The sequence below is a fragment of the Oncorhynchus mykiss genome, chromosome 6, assembly GCF_057628025.1.
Source record: "Oncorhynchus mykiss isolate SJ-2025 chromosome 6, ASM5762802v1, whole genome shotgun sequence".
In the NCBI taxonomy this organism is placed as follows: Eukaryota; Metazoa; Chordata; class Actinopteri; order Salmoniformes; family Salmonidae; genus Oncorhynchus; species Oncorhynchus mykiss.
Genome location: NC_143027.1, coordinates 24,675,299 through 24,703,036, shown reverse-complemented (window position 1 = coordinate 24,703,036; position 27,738 = coordinate 24,675,299). Strand labels below are relative to the sequence as shown.

Here is a 27,738-nt window from a genome sequence, read left to right as displayed (position 1 = left end):
AGAATTTCAAGTGTTTTGGAAGATTGGTAATACTGAAGCAGATTTTCTCAGAGAAATGCACTAGTTCCTCCTTGGTTACATATTTATTGTGCAGTTTTTTGAGTTGGCAGGACTTGGGGCAGCAGGTAGCCTTGTGGTTAGAGCGTTGGGCCAGTAACTGAAAGGTTGCTAGGTCAGATCCCTGAGCTAACCATGTAAAAATATGACGTTCTGCTCCTGAACAAGGTAGTTAACCCACTGTTCCTAAGCTGTCATTGTAAATAAGAATTTGTTCTGAACTGACTTGTCTAGGAAAATAAATAAAATAACCACAGTTTGACTCTAATACAATAGTTGCTGCATAGACTGTCAGATAAGCAGATGTCTATTCATTTAGTTTGATTGGTAAGAGCTTATTAGCAGCAAGGGGAAAACACATAGAGGAGAATTAGCTATCTGCAGCTAGATCAAACGTTGAAAATATAAGGTCCAACAGTTGACAGTGTATGTCAGTCAAAAACCAAGCCATGAGGTCAAAGGAATTGTCCGTAGAGCTCAGAGACATGATTGTGTCAAGGCGCAGATCTGGTGAAGGGTACCAAAACATTTCTGCAATATTGAAGGTCCCCAAGGACACAGTGGCCTCCATCATTCTTAAACGGAAGAAGTTTGGAACCACAAAGACTCTTCCAAGAGCTGGCCGCCAGGCCAAACTGAGCAATCGGGGGAGAAGGGCTTTGGACAATTCAAAATAGCTCTACTCTGAGAACTACTTTTAATCACAGAGTGGAAAGCATAGAACCATACTGTGTTGATCACAATTATGGGTGTATTCTGGAATAAGACAAACCTATACATAGAGTTGGAGTCTGAGTGTGTGTACACACAGCCACCTCTTTAACCACTCTTCAAAATATATGGCAGCCTTTGAGATGGAGAGGCAGGAGAATAAGTGACAGAACAAGAGTGTAATAAAAGCATGACTTCTCTCCCACTCCTGCTCACAGCAGCAGTGCAGTGGAGTATCTTCAACAGCCATAGGCCCAGGGGTTTAATATCACATATCACACATTTCATATCACATTCTATGATGCAATGGAGAATACAGAACAAAAACCAACCCCCATAAGATAACACTTCGCACATCACAGCCAAACATCATGTATCACATGAAGAGAAATGTGTGTTCTCTGGACGTGATGCCTTGTCACGGACCTGCTGTTTCGATCTTCGCTCTCTCTCTCCCTCTCCCCCACCTCTCCCTCTCTCTCTCTCCCTCTCCCCCACCTCTCCCTCTCTCTCTCTCCCTCTCCCCCACCTCTCCCTCTCTCTCTCTCCCTATCCCCCACCTCTCCCTCTCTCTCTCTCTCTCTCTATCTCTCTCTCTCTCTTTCTCTCTCTTGCAATGCATGCTGGGAGTTTTTTGGGAGTTTGAGTGTTTGGTGTGGAGGGCTCTATCCTAACTAACTTTCTTTGATTCTTTTCTTTACATGTTATTTTCTATGGTGGAGGGTTAATGCAATATTGTTTTAACGGTATCCACAGTTTTTTTAAAGATAGGGTGGAAGAGGACAGAGTAACTCTCCTGGGGTTTGGTTTTGATAGCCTTTAGCCGCACCCTCATACTACTCCTCCTTTGTTCCGCGGGTGATGTGGAGGTAACCCCAGGCCCTGCATGTCCCCAGGCACCCTCATTTGTTGACTTCTGTGATCGAAAAAGCATTGGTTTCATGCATGTCAACATCAGAAGCCTCCTCCCTAAGTTTGTTTTACTCACTGCTTTAGCACACTCTGCCAACCCTGATGTCCTTGCCGTGTCTGAATCCTGGCTTAGGAAGGCCACCAATAATTCTGAGATGTCCATACCCAACTATAACATTTTCCGTCAAGATAGAACTGTCAAAGGGGGAGGAGTTAGCCTGCAAAGTAATGTCATACTTTCCAGGTCCATACCCAAACAGTTCGAACTACTAATTTTAAAAATTACTCTCTCAAGAAATAAGTCTCTCACTGTTGCCACCTGCTACCGACCCCCCTCAGCTCCCAGCTGTGCCCTGGACACCATTTGTGAATTGATCACCCCCCCATCTAGCTTCAGAGTTTGTTCTGTTAGGTGACCTAAACTGGGATATGCTTAACACCCCGGCAGTCCTACAATCTAAGCTAGATGCCGTCAATCTCACACAAATCATCAAGAAACCCACCAGGTACAACCCTACATCTGTAAACAAGGGCACCCTCATAGACGTTATCCTGACCAATTGGCCCTCCAAATACACCTCCGCTGTCTTCAATCAGGATCTCAGCGATCACTGCCTCATTCCCTGTATCCACTACGGGTCCGCAGTCAAACGACCACCCCTCATCACTGTCAAACGCTCCCTAAAACACTTCTGCGAGCAGGCCTTTCTAATCGACCTGGCCCGGGTATCCTGGAAGGATTTTGACCTCATCCCGTCAGTTGAGGATGCCTGGTCATTCTTTAAAAGTAACTTCCTCACCATCTTAGATAAGCATGCTCCGTTCAAAAAATGCAGAACTAAGAACAGATATAGCCCTTGGTTCACTCCAGACCTGACTGCCCTCGACCAGCACAAAAACATCCTGTGGCGGACTGCAATAGCATTGAATAGTCCCCGCGATATGCAACTGTTCAGGGAAGTCAGGAACCAATACACGCAGTCAGTCAGGAAAGCAAAGGCCAGCTTTTTCAAGCAGAAATTTGCATCCTGAAGCTCTAACTCCAAAAAGTTCTGGGACACTGTAAAGTCCATGGAGAACAAGAGCATCTCCTCCCAGCTGCCCACTGCACTGAGGCTAGGTAACACGGTCACCACCGATAAATCCATGATAATCGAAAACTTCAACAAGCATTTCTCAATGGCTGGCCATGCCTTCCTCCTGGCTACTCCAACCTCGGACAACAGCTTTTATTTTTTAAAATATATATCAGGCACTTTTTTTCAGAAAACCGATGGCAGCATCTATCATTGCTCTTCTACCATCTATCCCATGTAAAGTTAGTTAGGCTAGGGGTTAGGGTTAAGGTTAGAGTTACGGTTAGAGTTAGGGGAAGGGTTAGCTAACATTCTAAGTAGTTACAAAGTAGCTAAAACGTAGTAAGTAGTTGAACGTTTGCTAATTAGCTAAAGTTGTCTGTGATGAGATTCAAAATCATAACCTTTGGATCGTTAGACATCCGTGTTATACTGTATGCCCACCCCTCCACCCTGACCAACCACCCTACTTTTGTTTTTGCCTTAAATAACCATTTGTCTTATATAACCATACCAAACATAACATATTATACTAATTTGAGTGTCCCGGATTTACATTTACTATGTTACGTCTAGTCAATGAGATCAGGCTGATCACAGACATGAACAGAGTAACAGGTCATTGTAGTTATGAGTGTGAGTGTTAGAGAGGGATTGGAGGATTTCACTGTGGGTCAATGCAGAGCTAAGCATGAAGGATTTTTGTGGCATGACATAAAACCAGAAACCACAGCACAGAGGAAACCTCTGAGGGTCATAATGGCTGGTCCCATTAAACCTGGGGGAGGAGGAGTTTGAGCAGACCTCAGAGGACAGGAGCTGTCATGGTGTTAAGGACAGTAGATGAATCACCACACTTTTTTGATCTTGTTCCCTGTGTGTGTGTGTGTGTGTGTGTGTGTGTGTGTGTGTGTGTGTGTCTGACAGAGGTAGAAAGTGATGAAATACAGAATTGTGCGTTCGTTTGTTGTAGCTTTCTATTATTGTAATAGATCATTTTCATCCCTAGCTTTTTAAGAATGAGGCAAGATGAAGTCAAATTTCTCAAACAAGAAACATGGTTGACTGTTTCCCTTCAGTCGATTTCTCATTCTCTTGTAAAATAGCAATGATGCAAGCGCTCTGATCTAGAAGCCAGTGAAAGCCAGAGGTTTTACAGCTAGTTTGTTCAGCTCAGGAAAGCCCCACGGCAGCACTTTGGAGTGTAGCATTGTGTTTTGATATCCTCCTCCTCCTCCTTCCATCTCCTTTGACAGAGTCTCCCGCATTCCGACGGAGCAGATAAAGCAGTACTGGGTAGAGCTGGTGGGGCTTTCAGAGTCAGTTTCATCTTTCTGCTCAGGCACAGGGCAGGCATCCTATGAAGTGTTTATTTTAGGAGTTCCTGATTTACCTCTGAACGGTGTCAATGTAAGAGAAAGTGGGATCCGGATGCTCTTTTACCGTTGTATGGATGTCTCTCTTTGACGAAGAAAAGCCTTGCCAATGAGAACCTTATTCCAGTCAGAGAGATACTATCAAGATTTGTGTTGACACATACCCTACTGCTTCAGTCAGGATAGCATCACGGCTGGGGATTTGTTGTCGTCTGTCTGAGACGGAGATAATGGTTGAGCAGAATACATTTAGAGGTACATTGAGAAGAAAATCCTGCATGTCTGAAAAAGCCCACCTTGTGGGTGTCACAACTTCTGCGGAAGTTGAAGCCTCTCCTTGTTCGGGTGGTGCTCGGCGGTCGACGTCACCGATCTTCTAGCCATCATTGATCCATTTTTCATTTTCCATTGGTTTTATCTTGTCTTACTACACACCTGGTTTCAATCCCATTCATTACTTGTTGTGTATTTAACCGTCTGTTTTCCCTCATGTCTTTGTCAGAGATTGATTTATGTTCAGTATTCGTGTTTTGTATTTGGTGCGCGACTGGTCATCGTACCCACTTTGTATTTCATGGTTTTGGAGTTATGTGTTTTAAGTTATTAAACTACTCCATTTCACCAAGTTTTGATTCTCCTGCGCCTGACTTCCCTGCCACCTATACACACGACTGTGATAGAATCTCTGACCAAAATGAAGTCAGCAGGAGAAGGTACCCCAGCCATGGAGGTGGAGGAGCACGTCATGGAACATACGGCGATGATTTCCAAACTGAGCGCAGCCATGGATCGCGTTGTCCAGAATATGGACCGCTGGGAGACACAGGGAGTTTTTCCAGCGCCTCTACCAGCACAACCGGGGTCTACCCTGAACACTAGCAGGATCCATCTATCCATACCACAGGGATACGACGGAGATGCTGCAGGCTGCCAGGGTTTCCTCCTAAAACTAAGCATGTACCTGGCCACGGTCCACCCAGCTCCATCGGACCGTGAGAAGAGTTTCGCCCTCGCCTCGTGCCTCACCAGGAAAGCCCTGGAGTGGGCCAGCGCTGTGTGTGGAGGGGGAGATGCGGCGTTGGATGATTTTGAGGAGTTCACCCGCTGTTTCCGGACAGTATTCGACCACTCACCCGAGGGCAGAGCGGCGGGTGTGCGCCTCTACCATCTGAGGAAGGAGATGAGGAGCGCCCAGAAGTTTGCGCTGGAGTTTAGGACCCTGGCTGCCGTCGCTGGATGGAGCAACAGGGCCCTGATCGACTATTACCGCTGTAGTCTATGTGAGGACGTCCGTCGGGAGCTGGTCTGCAGAGACACCACCCTCACCTTCGACCAGCTGGTGGACCTGTCCATCCGGCTGGACAACCTGCTGGCTACTCGCGGACGTCCAGATCGGGGTCTGGTTTTTCCATCCTCCCGCACACCCTCTCCGATACCCATGGAGCTGGGAGGTGCGGTGCGCAGGGAGACCAGAGGGGGTTCCCTCTCGTGCACCATATGTGGCCGCAGAGGTCACACTGCTGGTCGGTGCCGGGTTGGTTCCTCTGGGAATAGAGGCAGTAGGCAGGGCACTCTGGCATCACCCCAGGTGAGTAGGCACCATTCTCATCCAGAGCCCTCTGTTGCACATATGTTTGTCACTGTTACTTTTCCTGAATTTTCCCCGCGTTCCCAGCATAAGGTGCTAGTAGATTCAGGCGCGGCTGGGAATTTCATTAATAAAGGATTAGCTCATAGTTTAGGGATCCCCATTGTTCCTGTGCATATGCCTTTCCCCGTTCATGCCTTAGATAGTCGACCATTAGAGTCAGGGTTTATCAGGGAGGCAACCGCTCCTTTGAGTATGGTAACGCGGGGGGTCTCAGGGAAAAGATGAGTCTTTTTCTTATTGATTCTCCTGCGTATTTCGTGGTGCTGGGCCTACCCTGGTTAGCTTGTCATAACCCCACTGTTTCTTGGCCACAGAGGGCTCTCACGGGGTGGTCACGAGAGTGCTCAGGTAGGTGTTTAGGGGTTTCCGTTGGTGCTACTACGGTGGAAAGTCCAGACCAGGTCTCCACCGTGCGCATTCTCACAGAATATTCAGATTTGGCTCTCGCCTTCTGTAAAAAGAAGGCGACTCAATTACCACCCCATCGACGGAGGGATTGTGCGAAAGATCTCCTGGTAGACGCTGCATATCCCCGGAGTCACGTGTATCCCGTCGCAAGCGGAGACGGTGGCTATGGAGACATATGTCTCCGAATCCCTGCGTCAGGGGTACATTCAGCCCTCTATTTCACCTGTCTCCTCAAGTTTCTTTTTTGTGAAGAAGAAGGATGGAGGTTTGTGCCCGTGCATTGATTATCGAGGTCTCAATAAAATCACGGTGAGGTATAGTTAGTTACCCGCTACCTCTTATTGCTATGGCGATTGAGTCAATGCACAGGGCTCGCTTCTTCAATAAACTGGATCTCAGGAGTGCGTAAAATCTGGTGCGTATTCGGAAGTGAGACGAGTGTAAGACGGCATTTAGTACCACCTCAGGGCATTATGAGTACCTCGTCATGCCGTATGGGTTGCAGCCGTGCGTAATTAGCCGACTCCCACCACGGTAAAGGAGGTGCAGTTATCCGGGGTTTTCGTCAGGTTGCTGCTCCCATTACCTCACTGATAAAGGGGGGCCCGGTGTGCTTGCAGTGGTCAGCTGAGGGGAACATGGCTTTTAGGCACCTGAAGGCTCTGTTTACCTCGGTTCCTGTGTTGGCTCATCCGGATCCCTCTTTGCCGTTTATAGTGGAGGTGGACGCATCCGAACCTGGGATAGGAGCAGTGCTCTCTCAGCGCTCCGGTATGCCACTGAAGCTCCGCCCCTGTGCCTTCTTTTCGAAGAACCTCAGCCTGGCGGAGCGAAACTTTGATGTGGGGGACCGGGAGCTGTTGGCTGTCGTCAAGGCCTTGAAGGCGTGGAGACATTGGCATGAGGGTGCTAAACAGCCTTTTCTCATCTGGACTGACCATCGCAAACTGGAGTACATCCATGGGGGCGAGGAGACTGAATCCTCGTCAGGCAAGGTGGGCCATGTTTTTCACCCGTTTTGTGTTTACCCTCTCTTACCGACCAGGCTCCCAGAACATTAAGGCAGACGCACTGTCCCGGTTGTATGACACAGAGGAGCGGTCCATGGATCCCAGTCCCATACTTCCAGACTCTTGTTTGGTGGTGCCAAACAATGAACATTCACCTGTAGAATGGTCGTTAAGACACTAACAGCTTACAGATGGTAGGCAATGATGGTAGGCAATTCAGGTCACAGTTATGAAAACTTAGGACACTAAAGAGGCCTTTCTACTGACTCTGAAAATCACAGAAAGAAAGATGCCCAGGGTCCCTGCTCATCTGAGTGGCATGCTGCAAGGAGGCATGAGGACTGCAGATGTGGCCAGGGCAATAATTTGCAATGTTCGTAGTGTGAGACGCCGAAGACAGCGCTACAGGGAGACAAGACGGACAGCTGATGGTCCTCGCAGTGGCAGACCACGTGTAACAACATCTGCACAGACCACGTGTAACAACACCCGCATCGGTACATGCGAACATCACACCTGCGGGACAGGTACAGGATGGCAACAACAACTGCCTGAGTTACACCTATAAAGCACAATCCCTCCATCAGTGCTCAGACTGAATAGACTGAATAATAGGCTGAGAGAGGCTGGACTGGGGGCTTGTAGGCCTGTTGTAAGGCAGGTCCTCACCAGACATCACCGGCAACGTCGCCTATGGGCACAAACCCACCGTCGCTGGATCAGACAGGACTGGGAAAAAGTGTTCTTCACTGACGAGTCGCGGTTTTGTCTCACCAGGGGTGATGGTCGGATTTGCGTTTATCGTCGAAAGAATGAGCGTTACAGAGGCCTGTACTTTGGAGCGGGATCGATTTGGAGGTGGAGGGTCCGTCATGGACTGGGGCGGTGTGTCACAGCATCATCGGACTGAGCTTGTTGTCATTGCAGGCAATCTCAATGCTATGCGTTACAGGGAAGACATCCTCCTCCCTCATGTGGTACCCTTCCTGCAGGCTCATCCTGACATGACCCTGCAGCATGACAATGCCACCACGCACAGAACGAGCAGTATGGCTGATTTCCTACAAGACAGGAATGTCAGTGTTCTGCCATGGCCAGCAAAGAGCCCGGATCTCAATCCCATTGAGCATGTCTAGGACCTGTTGGATCGGATGGAGAGGACAGGGCCATTCCCCCCTAGAAATGTCTGGGATCTTGCAGGTGCCTTGGTGGAAGAGTGGGGTAACATCTCACAGGAATAACTGGCAAGTCTGGTGCAGTCCATGAGGAGGAGATGCACTGCAGTACTTAAAGCTGCTGATGGCCACACCAGATACTGACTGTTACTTTTGATTTTGCCCTTCCCCTTTCGTTCAGGGACACATTATTCAATTTCTGTTCGTCACATATCTGTGGAACTTGTTCCGTTTGTCTTTTTTGTTTTTGAATCTTATGTTCATACAAATATTTACACGTGTTACGTTTGCTGAAAATAATTGCAGTTGACAGTGAGAGGACATACATACATACATACATACACACACACACACATACATACATACATACATACATACATACACACGCACACGCACACACGCACACACATACACATATACATACATGTAAGTGGGGCGGCAGGTAGCCTAGTGGTTAGAGCATTGGGCCATTAACCGAGAGGTTGCCAGATCAAATCCCCGAGCTGACAAGGTAAAAATCTGTCGTTCTGCTCTTGAACAAGGCAATTAACCCACTGTTCCTATGGCCATCGTTGTAAATAAGAATTTGTTCTTAACTGACTTGCCTAAAGTTTAAATTTTAAAAACAATCATACGCTCTAACAATAATGCTACAGAAGTGACACCCGGACAGGGACGGTGCCAACAGATTACAACCACGAGTGATCAACTTATACTTTATAACATGTTGTCTTCTTTTAATGTGACCCTCTTCCTGTCTCATAACAGATCCAGCCCCAGACGGTGGCCCTGACGCAGACTACATCTTCAGCCCAGCCCCAGGTCCAGATGATTCCAGCAGGCACAGCCACAGCCCAGGTGGTTCAGCAGAAGCTCCTCCAGCAGCAGGTGGTGACTGCAGCTGCCTCGCCTCAGATACAGACCCCACCCTCCACACAGCCCGGCCCAACATGCCCCAGTTTCCGCTGTAGCAGAGTCCCCAGTACAGCAGCAGCCAGCCAAGGGCAAGACCCAGGCCAAGCCCAGCGGGGGCAGCAGCTAGGTGCCCACAGGACTAGTTAGTGCTCCCCTTGCAGCTAGGCTAAGCAGAACATCTCATCAGTGTAAATGCACTCAGTGACTGAGGAGCAGCATTATGAAGAGATCCAGCGTTATGAAGGAGTGGTGGAGTCCAGTTTGAGGTGGCTGTGTTGAATCTAACCTGGTTTAAGGAACTGCTCCATATAAAGGAATGACCTGTCTTTTAAGAGTGTCATCATCTATCTTCAACACAGTACTGTAACTGTCGGCTGTTTCCTTCGACTGTTTCAGAAGGTCTCCCCTGGAGGAAACCTGGACCAACATCCAGGGGGAGGTTTAAGATCAGAAAAGCAGAAAAACAATATTCATGCCTTTTTTTAAATTGATGAATATATTAATGTTACTCCATAGATATCCTGTGGCTATGGGCTGGTGCATAGCTCATTTGGGGATTGGCCATTTGAATAATGTTTTGTGTATTCATACATTGTCCCTGTCCGCCTTGATGATATTATTCTCATGCTTACCGTTTATGATGTCTGTAATTTCATAGTTGGTAGATATAGAAAACACCCTTCTTGTTAAAAAAAGGTATCTTGATAAAGTAATGCATATTAATGAGACTACATCTCAGTAGTACAGATGCATTGCATTGCCTACCAGAACGATAAAGGTGGGAGGACTTCCGTCCTCATGCTAATTGTCATTGTGAAAGTTATTCACAGACATCAAAGCCCTGAGTCATTAGTGAATGCATTTTTACCTGTAGAAACACATTCACATAACTTTTTTCAATGTATCAATTTAACATTGACAGAAGTGTCCCTAAAAGTTAGCTCCTTAATTGTTTGCATAAGGGAGCTTGCCAGGTCCAAAACTGCCCCAATCGTGATTGTATCACAGTTATAACGACCACTGAAAATACATGAAATAATCTGAATGTAACATTTAGTTTTTTTTTTGTAACCTTCAGATATTTAATGGATAATAATGCATTTTCCTTCAGTCTATTATGTTTATGTAACAAATACACTGTAAACATGTACTTTAGAATATTGTGTTTTCTCATAAATATGCCATTTTTTTATTGATGTTGAAGAAAAAAAACTGTAAATAACAATGAAAAAGGAAAACATTTGTACTTGTAAAGTAGTTGTGTTTTCATTGGATTTTTTCAGCCTAATTGTAATAAAGTGTTTTGTTTTTATACACAATATCTGGTCTGACCTAAGTAGTGATAATCATATCTTTACGTTGTAAGTTTGAGCCATGTAGCCTGAAGAAAGGTTGTGATTGTGTCTCTGGCACCCTACGTTATCTCCCAAGACAGGCAGTATTACCACTGCACTGGATAACCTATCTATCTATAGTGGCAACCAGCTAATATGTTTATTACATACAGTGCATTCAGAAAGTATTCAGACCCCTTGACTTTTTCCACATTGTTACGTTGTTACAGCCTTATTCTAAAATGTATTAAATTGTCGTCCCCCCCCCCCAATCTACAGATTGTCAAAAACAGGTTTGTAGATAAAAAATAAAACAATGTACTAAAATAAAATACTGATCACATTTAAAACTATTCAGACCCTTTACTCAGTACTTTGTTGAAGCACCTTTGGCAGCGACTACAGCCTCGAGTCTTCTTGGGTATGTATTTGTGGAGTTTCTCCCATTTTTCTCTGCAGATCCTCTCAAGTTCTGTCAGACTGGATGGGGAGCGTCGCTGCACAGTTTTTTTCAGGTCTCTCTAGAGATGTTCGATCGGGTTCAGGTCCGGGCTCTGGCTGGGCCATTGATGGACATTTAGAGACTTGTCCCGAATCCACTCCTGCACTGCCTTGGCTGTGTGCATCGGGTCATTGTTCTTTTGGAAGGTGAACCTCTGGAGCAGGTTTTCATCAAGGATCTCTGTACTTTGCTCCGTTCATCTTTCCCAGGATCCTGACTAGTCTCCCAGTAACCGCTGCTGAAAATAATTCCTAACGCATGATGCTGCCACAACCATGCTTCACCTTAGGGATGGTGCCAGGTTTCCTCCAGATGTGAAGCTTGGCATTCAGGCAAGGAGTTAAATCTCGGTATCATCAGATCAGAGAATATTGTTTCTCATGGTTTGTTTCTCATGTCTTTAAGTGCCTTTTGGCAAACTCAAAGCGGGCTGTCGAGCCTTTTACTGAGTTGCTTCCGTCTGGCCACTCTACCATAAAGGCCTGATTGGTGGAGTGCTGCAGAGATGGTTGTCCTTCTGGAAGGTTCTCCCATCTTCACAGAGGAACTCAGGAGCTCGGTCAGAGTGACCATTGGGTTATTGGTCACCTCCCTGACCAAGGCCCTTCTCCCCCGATTGCTCAGTTTGGCCGGGCAGCTCTAGGAAGTCTGTGGTCCCAAACTTGTTCCTTAAGAATGGAGGCCACTGTGTTCTTGGGGACCTTCAATGCTGCAGACATTTTTTGATACCCTTCCCCCAGGTCTGTGTTTCTTTCCAAATCATGTCCAATCAATTGAATTTACCACAGGACTCCGAACAAGTTGTAGAAACATCTCAAGGATGATCAATGGAAACAGGATGCACCTGAGCTCAATTTTGAGTCTCATAGCAAAGGGTCTCAATAATTATTTAAATAAGGTAATTGTTTTTATTCTTAATAAATTTGCTAAAATGTTCTACACTTTTCGCTTTGTCATGAGGTGTTTTGTGTAGCTTAATGAGAGGAAAACGTAACAATGTGGAAAAAGTCAAGTGGTCTGAATACTTTCCGGATGCACTGTAAGTTTACTATTTATAACACATTTCCTGTGATATAACCGTTGGGAAATAATGGGTACTACTACCGTATAATAGGTTAAATCAAAAAATGGAATATGCTGCAAAAGCCTTTCTCAGTGTTTTAGTCATGAGGGAGAAAAGAAAGCTCTCAACAGCGCTGTCTGTTTCCCCCTGCTGGCTGCTGACAGTGGCAGATATATCAGAAGAGAACACATTTATTTGAGCAGGAGGGCAGAGATTCAGGCCTAAAGCCACTCAGAAGATCCTAGATCACTGGATCAGAGGGCATGTCACACAGTGTCAGAAGAGTCAGACTGTGTAGAAGGGCTATACACACCACTATAGTTAATGTTGCTATCACTGCTAACATTTAAAAGACCAGTATTGTAATCTGGTCTGTTAACGGGAGCACATAAGAAGACAAAGGCCAATTTAATGCAATGAATGACGTTTAATAAATTGTCTTAAGTTACTTGGTCTTTAAGGACTGTTTGAAGGGCTTGAACAGGCCTCTGGAGATGGCAGAAAACATCATGACGAGAAGTGGACGTTTGTGAGGCGTCTCCTGTTGGGAGCTGGCGGGGAGATCCTTTGGCAGTGCAGACATGGCAGCATGTGGCACTATGCTGGGCACTACAGAAGAGAGAGAGAGTTGACATGCACTTTAATCTAGAAATGATGTAATATATGTTACAACTCAACATAATTGACACTGATAAATGAGAACCAACAGCTTGAGTTTTGGAGAATATAATTACTTTTACATAAGAGATGACTACTGATTGCGTATATAACCTTTGTAAGGTTATTTTGAAATGGCATTTCTTTGTACACCAATATCTCAAACAGACAATGTCCTGTCGTGTGAAGGTGGCAGGGAAATCAGGCGCAGGAGAGTCAAACGGAGTGTAAAATGGAGTCTTTTAATAAATGTCCAAGTAACATGCTCCATAACACTAAATAGAAAAATTAATATAAACAAATATGGGTACGAAAACCCGTCGCGCACCTATACAAAAAACACTACACTGACAATAAACAATCTCTGACAAAGACATGAGGGGAAACAGAGGGTTAAATACACAACAGGTAATGAATGGGATTGAAAACAGGTGTGTGGGAAGACAAGACAAAACCAATAGAAAATGAAAAATGGATCAATGATGGCTAGAAGACCGGTGACGTCGAACGCCGAGCACCGCCCGAACAAGGAGAGGCAACGACTTCGGTAGAAGTCGTGACAGGTCTGTACTTGTTCTGATTCAGAGCGGTGGGAATCCTTGTTCCCTTTCTTGAATAGCTAAGTATTTAAAGAGAAAAACATGTTTTAAAAAATGTCACAGCTGAACAACCTCATGATGATAACAATCACACCTACCACACCAGCACAACAACATTTATGATTGGTTTTGGAATGAACGGATGGTTTTATAATTTTTACACTGAATTGCATTGTTTACTCACATTATCTCCCACAACTGTTCATTTAAATATGTTTGCTGTACCTTTAAGTTGCTTGTCAGCCTGACCAGCCTTTGTAGAAAATATAATTTCCCGCTGCTACCCCTCACATCCTCAGCCAGTGGAAGAGCCTTAGGTCCGGTGGTTTTGACTGATGTTCTTGAGGCTGCCCTCAATGCCTCATTACATCTGTGGAGAAGCGCTTCACTCAAAGACTAGACAAGAATCCTATCAAATGAAGAGTCCTGAGTCGACACGGCCTGTTGGAGGATTTTCTCCGAGCCAAACTCCCCCAACAGATTTTTATAGACGACTCTGTAGACTTTATGAATCCTCAAGTTCTCTGGATAGGCTCGTGTCTCAGAGCAGCCTGACCATGCACAGAAGACCTCCATAACTTTGGTGATCAGGTCTTGTGACTTGCGTGTGACGTCAACTGGGTAATCTTCTGCTGGGGTTTGGATTTCTGTTAGAATTCTCACCACTAACATGCTGATGAGGCCGGTGAAGTCATCATCACTGCCCAAGTTATCAGAGGATGGGTTTGGAAGTGTGACATCTTTGACCATGTCTGGGCTGGTCCCTGACAATGTTTTGAGCTACACCAGAATGACTGGTGGTATCTACTTCCTCTCCATCAATGTTGGCCTTTAAGATTTGTGCTGCATTGGAGGTCTCGCTTGTTGCCATAATGATGCCAGAAGGAGACATCCTCTACTTTCTGCATCAGAATTCACAGAGTACATGACCTGGCTTACCATAACTTTGGTAAAGAGACTGACTGTGTCACTAAATACTGATGAAGAAGAAGAGCATGAAATGCTATCTTCAGACACTCTAGCCAACACCTTGGCCCCCTGAGCCAAACTCATTGAAGTTGAATAGGGCACAAAACTAGGAAGCTCTGCCATTTGCGGAGAGTTGTGTGACCTCTTGCAGTATGGCCTCACTCTTACTGAGTAGAGGAGAGTTCTGACCATGAGTACAATCTGCTCTGGTCTCAAATGGTTTCTCTTCTACAGAGCCAGATGAATCATGTCCACTAGGAACAGCAGATGAACTGCATTCTGCTATGGGTGATTCACTCCTACTTGCTGAAGATGAGTTCAGGGTTGAACCAGGCAGAACACTGGAGTCAGTGTGCTCCAGAAGTTGTTCCCTTTGGAATGCAGCTTCACCCGTTCTGTGAAATAATTATTTTATCTTTGCCTGGAGCCTGTTGCAGAGTCTACGAGACGTGTGAAAGGGTCCGCTTTGGCATAATATGGCTGAGGGTCTTTTGCGGATCTCTCTTAGCTTGTTGGCTAATGCCTCACAATGCCTCACAATTATATTTGCGGATCTATCTGGTTGGCTTATCTAATTCACAATGCCTTTTTGGCGCCTCCGAATCCGAATCCATACTGTATGGGCCCATCAAGCAGTAAATGAATGGGAATGTTCAACCAAACCAGGTGGACCCTGGGGTCCCATCTCACTAGAATCTCACTCACAGCCTTTGGTCTTGAACTTGTCACTTGACAGAATGTCAAGGTTTTTCACCAATGCCTTGCAAGAGTTCAGCTCCTTTGGGAAAGAAGAGTCTTCATCGTCCAGTTGCTCCACTGCAAGGTCACTGCCAACATTTTAACTTTCACAGCCACTTCTTTTTTATTTATTTTTAACCTTTATTTAACTCCTTCCATTTCAATATTATCGCTTGAACAGTGCTCCTTGGGATGTTTAAAGCTTGGGAAATCTTTTTGTATCCAAATCCGGCTTTAAACTTCTTCACAACAGTATCTCGAACCTGCCTGGTGTGTTCCTTGTTCTTCATGATGCTCTCTGCGCTTTTGACGGACCTCTGAGACTATCACAGTGCAGGTGCATTTATACGGAGACTTGATTACACACAGGTGGATTGTATTTATCATCATTAGTCATTTAGGTCAACATTGGATCATTCAGAGATCCTCACTGAACTTCTGGAGAGAGTTTGCTGCACTGAAAGTAAAGGGGCTGAATAATTTTGCACGGACAATTTTTCAGTTTTTAATTTGTTAAAAAAGTTTGAAATATCCAATAAATGTCGTTCCACTTCATGATTGTGTCCCACTTGTTGTTGATTCTTCACAAAAAAAGACAGTTTTATATCTTTATGTTTGAAGCCTGAAATGTGGCAAAAGGTCGCAAAGTTCAAGGGGGCCGAATACTTTCGCAAGGCACTGTATACATTGCCTAAGGCTGCAGTGCTATACTCCATGGAGACAGTGCTCAATGTTCATTTTACATGATGGATATATATTACTCCATTTCATACAATCAATCATCAATCAATCAGTACAATTTATTTATAAAGCCCTTTTTACATCAGCAGATGTCACAAAGTGCTTATTCAGACACCCAGCTTAAAACCTCAAATAGCATGCAATGCAGATTTAGAAGCACGGTGGCTAGGAAAAACTCTCTAGAAAAACAGGAACCTAGGAAGAAACCTAGAGAGGAACCAGACTGAGGGGTGGCTAGTCCTCTTCTGGCTGTGCCGGTGGAGATTATAAGCGTACATGGCCAATAAGGCCAGATCGTTCTTCAAGTACTGTAGTTCAAACATTCTTCATAGATGACTAGCAGAGTCAACAAAATAATGTGGTTACAGAGGGTGCAACAGGTCAGCACCTCCGGAGTAATTATCAGTTGGCTTTTCACAGCCGAACATTCAGAGGTCGAGACAGCAGGTGTGTGTGTGTGTGAGAGTGAGTGAGTGAGTGAGTGAGGTGGGGGAGAGAGAGAGTGAAGATCGAAACAGCAGGTCCATGACAAGGTATCATGTCTGGAGAACACACTTGCCTCTTCATGTGATACATGATGTTTGGCTGTGCTGTGCTAAGTGTTATCTATTGGGTTTGGTGATTGTTCTGTGTGAAGCCGTATTCTGCATTGCATCATGGAATGTGATGTGAAATCCCTGGGCCTATGGCTGTTGAAGCTACTCCACTGCACTGCTGCTCCACTGCACTGCCCTTCTCCCCCGATTGCTCAGTTTGGCCTGGCGGCCAGCTCTAGGAAGAGTCTTTGTGGTTCCAAACTTCTTCCGTTTAAGAATGATGGAGGCCACTGTGTCCTTGGGGACCTTCAATATTGCAGAAACGTTTTGGTACCCTTCACCAGATCTGTGTCTTGACACAATCATGCCTCTGAGCTCTATGGACAATTCCTTCGACCTCATGGCTTGGTTTTTGCTCTGACATACACTGTCAACTGTTGGACCTAATATTTTCAACATACAGAAAACATCTCAGAGGGTTGATCTAGCTGCAGATAGCTAATTCTCCTCTATGTGTTTTCCCCTTGCTGCTAATAAGCTCTTACCAATCGAACTAAATGAATAGACATCTGCTTATCTGACAGTCTATGCAGCAACTATTGTATTAGAGTCAAGCTGTGGTTATTTTATTTATTTTCCTAGACAAGTCAGTTCAGAACAAATTCTTATTTACACTGACAGCTTAGGAACAGTGGGTTAACTACCTTGTTAAGGAGCAGAACGTCATATTTTTACATGGTTAGCTCAGGGATCTGACCTAGCAACCTTTCAGTTACTGGCCCAACGCTCTAACCACAAGGCTACCTGCTGCCCCAAGTCCTGCCAACTCAAAAACTGCACAATAAATGTGTAACCAAGGGGAAACTAGTGCATTTCTCTGAGAAAAGCTGCTTCAGTTTTACCAATCTTCCAAAACACTTGAAATTCTTGTAAAATAATTTGAATTTATTTGATCAAATAGACTTTGAAAGGGTAGACATGCAGAAATTCCTCTTGTCAAGAGTCTGCAGCCTAGCAGGTTACAGGTTCTTCTTGGTGAAGCGCCTGAATGGCTTCATCATTGCTGAAAAGACCCTGACAATCAAGGATCGTTTTTTGACAGGCTGAGATATGGAGGGAGAAACCTCTCCAACGGGAGCTAGAAACACAAGAGAAATGGATGGGGTAAGAGAGAGAGAGAGAGAGATGCAGTATAGTAACATTGAAAAATAACAGTGCTATGAGTTTGGTAGGCATACCCATGTTTCTAACACACACCTAAACAAAACTACAATCTATAGCAGAGCTCTAAAATCCTTACCTATGCAATGTCCATCAGTAGAGGGAATCTCAGTCTGTTCTGTTCTGTCCTGGACTAAATGGCAGTCCTTTTTGTTTCCTCTCTTGGAACGCTAACAGAAGAAAGGTCAAGAAAATGGTACAGAGAATAAATAAATAAATGGAACACTTCTGAATCCAAGGCAACAATTTAGTGATGAATAAAACATATATTTATTTCATGTATTTGTCTTATCATAGCCACATCAATAACATCAGCACCAAACTGGAACAAAAAACAAATGCTAACTCCCTGCTATACCTTGAAGTTGATCCTGAGTTTGGTCATTGAAAAGCAAAGGAAGCTCCTTCTTGCTTTCTGCTCAGCCCCCCTCTCTGTCTCAGCCTGGTCTGATGGGTTTGTTGCAGCAGAAGCTGGTCTTGACGCCTCCTTGCATCCCTGTACCAGCTGCTGGGTCAAGGACTTTACCAGGACTCTGTCAAATGCAGGGTCCTGGGAGGAAATAGCTGCTTGCAGGGTGTTATAAGAGCCAAACTCCTCCATGAGGTTTTTATGTACACCTCTGAACACCCTTTGGATGTTCAGGTTCTGGGAATATGCCTTTGTCCTGGAGAATCTGGATGCAGCACAGAACTCAGACAGGACTTGTCTGATGAGTTGCTGAGCTGTTTCTGTCAGATCTGCTGCCTGTTGGGAGGGTCCATCTAGGGCTGAGGGTCTGATCTCCGATAGCAACCTTATCACCAGTATGGTGACAAAACAGATGCCATCATCTTTGCTGGAGTCCATCAAGTACTGCAGTGGGAATGCAGTGGCACTGCTGATATCCGGGGGGATTAAGAGCTCCCTCAGATGGCCAGAGCTGCTGGGGATGCACACCTCCTTCTCTTCAATGTCAATCCCATTTCCCTTTGGTACCAAAGAGGTTCCCTTGCTGGTGAAAGACGGGGTGGAGGATCGAAAAGAGGCTTTAGCACTCGGTGGTCGACTGCTGTCAGTCATTGGACTGTTACGATGCAGGGGTTCATCTATGTGTGCCATCATCTTTGTCTTTATGTCACTTGAAGAAATATCTGGCATTTTAGAGACCCTGGTGTCGATGCAGGAGCTCCTGACGATGGGGCAGGTCAGATCAAAAGGCACTTCGTCAGGGATGGGAGTGCCAGGGAGGTTGATCTCTAACTCACACTCTGACCTAGGACCCTTTGAAGAGCTGGACAAGGAACTACGACCATTTAAAGAAGTGGACAAAGATGAACAGGTTCTAGGGATATCTTGGCAGACTTGTTCACTGTCATCCTCACTTTTCTCAACCTCCTTCAGCATAGTTCCTACCATATCATTGATCTGAAGGAGCTCCCTGGAATCCTTCATTCGCCCTAAGTTTGAGATTTCACTCTGGATAGCAACCAGGATTTCCCCAAGGGTCTCTTTGGAAGAAGCATTTTCTGTCCTTTCGGATCCGGATGGCTTCAGCCCTGTGAAGAAATCCTTAAGTGTGTTCTTCATACTGACGCAGATGGGCTTAGCTGTTGACCAAAGCTTCTCCTCTGATATTTTAACACTCAATTCAGTATCATCCATTTGGGAGCCCCCGTGGGAGCACTGCGAAACTCTCCCACTTCTTTCCAGTAGCACAGTGTCAGTGGACTCATTTTTCTGGAAAATAGTCGCCATTCCTTTGACAAAGGTTTCCACTAATCCAGAGGCTGTATTCTCAGAGGACATGGAGGACATGGATTCTGAAAGGACATGGATCTCTGATGGTGAGCTAGATGATAAGCCAGCCTGCAGACTTTTCTGAAGACCAGTATGGCTGATCTGTGTGATAAAGGAATGACTGGATCTCATCAGCACTTTACTCACTGCCTCTTCTGCCTGAGTCTGGAAGTCATTGCTAGAGAGCTTCTTAATGCTCTGAATCAGACTAGTAGAGGACTCTGTGATTCTGACACTCTCTTCTGAGCTCAGTTGAGAATATTGAGTACTCACGCTCAAGTCTTCATTGGGTGAGGGTGACTGGGAAATAGTATAGTCATCGAGCTTTGATAGGACACCATCAACAAACCAACAAGCCTCTAGGGACTCATCAGATGAACTGACAACGGCCAAGGATTTACTCTCCACTTTTGATAACTCTGACTTGTAGATGGAAAAAACACTGCTAAGAACTTCTTGAGTACTGGTATCCAGATTGGAGCGACAGAGAGCTGGTATTGGTTGGCTCTCTCTGGGAACTCTACTAAGTTCGGTGCTGGGTAACTGGACCTCAACAGTTGAAACAGTTGCCTTTTCCAGGGTGTCTGAAGACTCCTGAAGAGAAGCATCCTTAGCCACACCTTCTTCTCGAGTGGATAGAGTTAAAAGGTCCCTCAGCTTTGCTCGTATACGGCCGTAGAGTGTGCGTGCTAGAGAGAAGGTTATCATCTGTGAAGATCCTGTTTTGTGGTCATTTACAGGAACTGGCCAATCAACGGCTTCACATGTGCCTTCAAATGATGCTATCGTCTCCATGCCTCCCACAAATGCCTTAACAATCACTGTGGCAGTGGAGGTTACAGATGTCAGGGCTGTGCAGCTGGTATTCAGGGGGGCTTCAGTAAGGCTAGGAGCAGCACTAGAAGGCCTAGAGGAAGGAGCCATGCCAGAAGAGCTGCTGACTTTCCTTGTAAGGATGGTGCTCACCGCCTTCAGGGCTTTAGACTGAAAGTCGGGGCTAGAGAGGGTCTGAAGCTTTCTGGCCACCACACTGGTAGAGGATCCAGTCTCTTTGAGAAAGTGAGTGGTCCCTTCTTTCCCAGATGGACACTCAACATCAAGGTCACATTGAAGATTGGTCAGAAATTTAGACCCCAAGATTGTCATCTTCTTGGCCAGATCCAATAGGATGTTGAAGTCCTGTGCCATTTTGTCCATTGTGCCGACAATGGCATCCAGCACATCATCGGTCACAGGGTCCATGAGGGGCTCGATAAACCCTAACCACTCTGGCTCAGACGTTTGGCTCTGTAGCTCGGCCAGGATCTGCACCGAGGCTACCCGAATGACCTCCTTGCCTGCTGCTATGTCCTGACTGTCCATAGGGGGGCAACTCCCCGGGCTGGCCTGAATGGCCACTGAGAGGCCAGAGTTAAGCTGGTGTACCACCTCCCCCACGATAGCACAGCTCAACTCGGAGGATGTGGGGTTGGAGTGACCCTCAACCAGGGATATCAGGAGGCTCTCTTCCGTTACCCCAAAAAGAGCCTTCAGAGGCTCCTCCATGAGTGGAGCCTCTCTAGTTGCAGGCAAGCTCTGAAATGAGGTCTGGGACCTTGAAGATAAACACACAATCACCACTTATGCCATGCAAATGTGACCAACTGTCACACCCTGACCATAGTTTGCTTTGTATGTTCCTATGTTTTGTTTGGTCAGGGTGTGATCTGAGTGGGCATTCTATGTTGTGTGTCTAGTTTGTCTGTTTCTGTGTTTGGCCTGATATGGTTCTCAATCAGAGGCAGGTGTTAGTCATTGTCTCTGATTGGGAACCATATTTAGGTAGCCTGTTTGGTGTTGGGGTTTGTGGGTATTGTTCATGTCTTTGTGTTTGTTACACCAGATAGGGCTGTTTTCGGTTTCACGGTTCTTGTTTTTGTATATTGTTCTATTTTCATCTTTATTAAAGACGTATCAAAATAACCACGCTGCGTTTTGGTCCGCCTCTCCTTCAACAGAAGAAACCTGTTACACCAACTGTATCTAATCTGGGTCATTAGTGAGCCTGAAAACCAAATTAGAGCAATGATGGATACTTCTCATACCACCGTAGTTCTAGAAGCCTAAAGCCAACTGACATGATTTTTTGCCTGATTTTTATGTTTGTATGACATCAGAATATGATTAATTCTGAAAGGCTGATCTACTTATTCATAGATGACTTTATGGCTTACCCAGTTAAAAATGACTTTCACCTGGACCCACCCCCTCAGTGGCAACATTTCTGACCAGAACTTAAAACTACAAGGTGTGAATTCCAAGTTAATAATTTATGATAAGTATGGGTCAGGTCTTGCAATTATTAAGTTGAAATATTGCTGTGAACATACCTCTTAGGCGAACAGCATGGTGATGAGGTTCTGCGAGTGGATTTTTGGCGGAACCCTGCACTGCCATTCCTCCTCCTCTCCTTAGTCCAGTAGTTCATCTCACTGATCAGCAGCCTTTTCTCTCTCTCATCCAGACTGCCTAAGGAATCCTCAGACCCTGTCAGAGAGCACTGGGATTCTGGGGAGGTTGCCCCACTCCTCAGGTTCACCCCCATGATACGAGCTAGCGCTGGTAGGAGAATGCGGAGGGCTGTCTGGGTCACGACTTTAACAATCTTCAGACACAGCGTGGAGAGCTGCTCGAATGTGAGCTATGGCCAACAAACAGAGGAATGTTTTTGTCAATCAAGTAATTCCATGACACCATTCCCTATATAGGGCACAACTTTTGACCAGAACCTTATGTGGAGAGACTTACGTTATTTTTCATGCCATGCTGAATCACCCTCCATTGGCTAGAGAAAAGAAAAGAAAGGAAACATATTTTACCTGCACACTGGTGTTGAGTTAGTGGAGTCACTAGATAGCCATGTCAGGGAAAATAAAAGTGTATTTAATTAAGCTATTAGCAAGTACATGAGACATTTTGTTCTTGATTTACAGGAAGAGTTAGGGGTGTGGTTACAGTGATGTTAGGTGTAGTGTTTGAAATACCCTTTGTGGTTAGAAGGGGCACTATGACTATAAATTCAGAGTTGTTGTATGTGAGGTTGGAAAAAGACATGGGACTTGCTCATCAGTTAGACTCCTCAGGAAGGAGAGGAGGATTGGGGCACAGCATGTCTCAATCTTGAGAGAAGGCATTAGAGTCCTCTGAGCCTCCTTCTCCAGCTGCTCAATGATAGATCCCCTTTCCCGGAAACCACACCCGGGTGTCTGAGAAGACTCTGGGAAACCGCAAAGAGAAATCTAAAGTTGAATCTGAACTTGATCCCTAATTTCCTTCACCTTTAGTGATTTGATTGCACTGGACAGGTAAAAGCACATCTCTCTGCGGGCCTCCCTTATATTGCTTTCACCTATATAGATACTATCTTCTCAGATTAGTGCTGATGAATTTGAACACAACCTGCACCCAACATGAAGTAATCTCGAACCTGCACCAATGCTGCAGTCCTCCTCCACGGAAGTCTTCTTGGCGCGGCCACTGGACTTACGTTTAGCCTACATGACAACAGATTATAGGTCTCATAGCAGATCTAAGGTCAATGTAGTGTCTCCTCCTAATGCTTTAAGGCTAGGATTTAGTGACAGTAAACTAATCCTAGATCTGTGCCTAAGTAGGCAGAACATGTGTAGAGGACAGCATATTTCTTACCTTGCCTCCTGTCCTGTTCTTGTTGGTCTCATGTGTCTCTGTTTCATCCTTCATATTCTCCACAACCTTATTTTGGTCATCCGGGGGATCCTCCCATTTCACGCTCTGGTGGATAAATGAGAGGCCAATATCAGTCCTAGGTTGTGACTTTATGAAACAACTTATTCGCTCTTATTTTAAACAAAACGACAATAGTGGTCAGATTTCAGTCCATGGATCAAACCAGTGAGACCTATTGCTGTGTTAGTGACCTACTATATTGTTAGTAATTTCTCCTCTAAACTCAAAATAGGCTAAATGAACCATACCTTTCTGTCATCTGACATGATGTGTAGCTTATTGTTGTAGGCTGTTTAGAGGAAATACTAATACCTCCTTTGAAAAAACGTCAGTGAACCATCGGCAAACAACTGAAGTGAATATGAACGTCCTTGAATTATGCCAAAGCATTGTTGAATACTCGATTCCGATTGGCTGAAGCCAGAGCATTCTCCAAAGATGTCATACACACATGATGTCACAATTAGGCCTAAGTCTAATGTCTATATGAATTGTCAATGTAATTAGAAAACAAATCAAAGCTTGTCAAAGTTCTGCCAAACGAAAATATGTCTATAAGTGCACGTTTTTGCGTTTAATTTATGGTTTATCATGCATCACCATGCACAAAAACGTAACTCGCTGCCATCCATTAGCTATAATTCTGAGGTTGCAAAGCTGCAGAACTAGGATGTGCAATAAATTATAACCACTTGCAGAATAATTTCAAATCAAAGATGTTCAAGGGGGTTTGAACTATTTCAGCACTGTGGAGCTGTCTGCTGCATCGAGCTGACACGTTTCTTGGCGTCAGGGGACCGTGCCATGGTGCTGAAACGGAGCAGGGCTCAGTTCTATGGATATCTCATGCGGATTTTCCTGCTAGCCTATGTATAACGATACTATAATCACATTATTTTCATCCATCCACCAACACAAATGGCATGTCAACGTTTCCCAAATATGCAATGAAGCCAAGCCGAGATGTATGGTTCTTCATCCAGAGGACGAAGCACCACTGTATCATCTAAAACCTTCAGAGAGATCCCTTAAAACTGTAGTGTAAATTCTCCACGGCTGTTATGGTAGCTAGGTTAATTTAGCGAGACATGGACAAATCCAACACATAGCGTTTCTACTGAGTCCTGCTTAGAGGTGACTGACCGTCATGTTGCTAGTTGTAATGACGCTTTTAAAACAAGAATAGTTATTTGTAATTGCTCTGGGAGCTAATTATTGCAGAGCCCAGCTACACATCCTGCTCGCTGGGCTCATTATGGACAGCCAATGAGCAGTTCAGGTGAAAAAGGATCCCTATAACATACATGATACTAGTACATGATACTAGGATCCTGTAGCAACCTGCCGGCCTGCACAATCCCCCATGGCACGAATGCTACACGCGCAATATGTTATGCTAACATCCCACAACAATTCCCCAATTGGAATTACTTGCCTAAACTTCTAATCACACTTATTTTCTAATATCAACCATAGTTTCTGCACTTAAGGCAGACTTGCCATTAGAACAAGATGGAATTAGGACAACTGTGAAGCTCATTAAACGTAGGCTAAAATGAACCTTACCTGGCTGTCGTCAGCCATTATGTGTAGCCCGTTAATTAAGGCTCTGCGCCTCTGATACTGCAGCTGTTCTGATAGGCTACTGTAGCAGTTCTGTAACTGTTAAATTACGTTTTCCTTAGTTACATTCCCAAATATTTTGTGTCATTTAACCTACCCTTTCTTCATCCATAATTGCATACAGTATTTTTTATATCTCGAAAAACTTGTCCTTGTCTGTGTTGTTTTCACTCATGTTGAGTTTACTGAGGACAATATTGCAGCCACTGACGAATTAAGAACTACATACCACGTCATGGAATGTTAGACCTTCATTAATATTGGGGGGGAAATATATTGATCAGATTACACAATTTCCCCATCAACCGTTTTCGATACAGCTAGGCCCACATGGAAATCTGTTCACTAAGCACTGCCACTCAGCAGGTCAAAACAGAAATAAACCTAGTCTAATTTCGTGTCGACCTCTTGTGGATTTATTTCGGTACCCTATTTAGTGAGCCAGTTGATTGATCTATTCCTTATAGTGCATTCCTTATAAGTAGGCCTACATTAGGGAATAATGTGCTATTTGGTAGCATATTCCTCTCTAGCCCATGCCTCCACCAATCCAATGATTTTAGATTTGTAGGAAGAAGCGAATGAGTGTGTACACTTCAGGAGAAGGGAGATATTATTGGACTGTATCCCTAGGCTATAGCAAGGCCTAAACCAAGTAGCCTTGAGTACGAACCCAAAAGCTTGGATTGCCAAAGGCCTATCAGAGCTAAATTGTTGATAACAACTTTAAACTTACTGTAAAACATGTTCTACCTTTCCCTATATTTCACTTACCTATTCTTCCACCATAGCTACTTTTATATCTCGAAAAGCATGTCATTGACTGTTTTGGCTTGGCTACTTTCATGTCGAGTTATGATAAAAGAGCATTTTTGCAGACGCAGACTTTTAGTTAGTCGGGGACGTCATGGACTGAAGGCAGTAGAGGTTAATTGGTTTTATGAAATGTTTATGTCGCCCTCTTGTGGAATTATTTAGGTACAACAGCAATGTTGTAGGATCCAAATTATTGTTTTTTCCTCATCCCTGTGTTACGTCCTATTATCAGTCATAAACAGATTACTCCCCCACAGAGCAATACACTTTAATAGTAAAGGGGTAACACTCTTTGTTCAAAGGAACAGAATAGCTGTAAGAGCGATGCAATTATTTGATGCACCGCAAGGGGGTATTGTGTTATCAGCATTGGGTTTGTGTCCTTTTCGTATATATATATATATATATATATATATATATATATATATATATATATATATATATATATATTTCAACTTTATTTTCAATCTCTTTTCGATTTTTAATTCGATTCTATATTATTTATTATTATTTTAATTTTTAAAATTTTAGAACACATTCAAGAACCTCCAGAAGCTAACCAGCTAATTAGCTACAAGCTATTTAGTCATTGTTAACCACTGCTAGCTGCTTTTACCTTCTGCACAGATACCAGCCCTGTTCTTAGCCTGGATAATACTCGCCAGTCTACTAGTATCGGACTGTCTCTCCACAACAACGCCGGATTCCTGCCGTAATCCCTGGACCACTACTTCTGATCTTCACAGCTACCTCACAGCTTGCAGCTAACTAGCTCACAGCTAGCTTGCACTCACCGTGGCATCCAGTACTGAAGCTATCCCTGAGGCCCACCTCCCGGCCTACTCAGCTGTTCACCCAAACCCCACTCATACACGGCTAGAGCCCAATACTCCACCGGATCCTTGCTGTAAACTCTGGACCTTGGCACCGGTTCACCGCTGCTACCGATTGGCTATAGTGGCTAACGCCACTGCCACGAAGCTAGCACCAGTTAGCCGTGAGCCAGGCGCATCTCCCGGCTAGCAAACTAAATTCTACAATACCTCTTTCGCCATCTGGCTTGGATTCTCTGTCGACACGGCCCCCCGCCACACCACCACGACTGGTCTGCCAACGAATACTCCATCCGCTGTGCCTTTCAACCGGCCTCTGTCGGAGGGCTACTAACTTTAAACGCCGTGTCGCCCGCGTGCTAGCGTAGTGGCGGCGTCCCTGTTCCATCTACTGCTGCCCTCTGGACACTATGATCACTTGGCTACATAGCTGTTGTCTGCTGGACTGTCCATTAATCACGGTACTCCATTCTGTTTATTTATTTTTTTATCTGTCGGCCCCAGCCGCGAACTCAGGCTCTGTGTGTAGTTAATCCGACCCTCTCTGCCTAGTCATCACCATTTTACCTGCTGTTGTTGTGTTAGCTGATTAGCTGTTGTTGTCTCACCTGTTGTTTTAGCAAGCTCTCCCAATCAACACCTGCGATTACTTTATGCCTCGCTGTATGTCTCTCTCAAATGTCAATATGCCTTGTATACTGTTGTTCAGGTTAGTTATCATTGTTTTGGTTTACAATGGAGCCCCTAGTTCCACTCTTCATACCTCTGATACCTCCTTTGTACCACCTCACACACATGAGGTGACCACACCCATTACAACCAACATGTCCAGAGATACAACCTCTCTTATCATAACCCAGTGCCTGGGCTTACCTCCGCTGTACCCGCACCCCACCATACCCCTGTCTGCGCATTATGCCCTAAATGTATTCTACAATGCCCAGAAATCTTAACAGTCCAATGACTGACAGCAGCCGACCACCGAGTGCTAAAGGCTCTTTTTGATCCTCCACTCCGTCTTTCACCAGCAAGGGAACCTCTTTGGTACCAACAGGCAGCAGATCTGACAGAAACATCTCAGCAACTCATCAGACAAGTCCTGTCTGAGTTCTGTGCTGCATCCAGATTCTCCAGGACACAGGCATATTCCCAGAACCTGAACATCCATAGGGTGTTCAGAGGTGTACATAAAAACCTCATGGAGGAGTTTGGCTCTCATAACACCCTGCAAGCAGCTATTTCCTCCCAGGACCCTGCATTTGACAGAGTCCTGGTAAAGTCCTTGACCCAG

The 27,738-nt window shown here is 45.0% G+C and overlaps 1 protein-coding gene across 1 annotated transcript; it reads right to left on the bottom strand.

Annotated features, from left to right (window-relative positions):
• Positions 1 to 17,417: 17,417 nt before the first annotated feature.
• LOC149982814 (uncharacterized) lies at positions 17,418 to 27,038 on the bottom strand. The gene is made up of 9 exons (XM_090237391.1): positions 26,658 to 27,038; positions 23,116 to 23,220; positions 22,895 to 22,961; positions 22,531 to 22,684; positions 22,216 to 22,252; positions 21,798 to 22,108; positions 18,010 to 21,022; positions 17,731 to 17,821; positions 17,418 to 17,568 (listed from the first exon to the last, which is right to left on the bottom strand). The coding sequence occupies exons 1-9, from the start codon at positions 26,667 to 26,669 to the stop codon at positions 17,450 to 17,452; spliced, it is 3,909 nt and encodes a 1,302-aa protein (XP_090093517.1). The 5' UTR covers positions 26,670 to 27,038; the 3' UTR covers positions 17,418 to 17,449.
• Between the last annotated feature and the right edge of the window lie 700 nt (positions 27,039 to 27,738).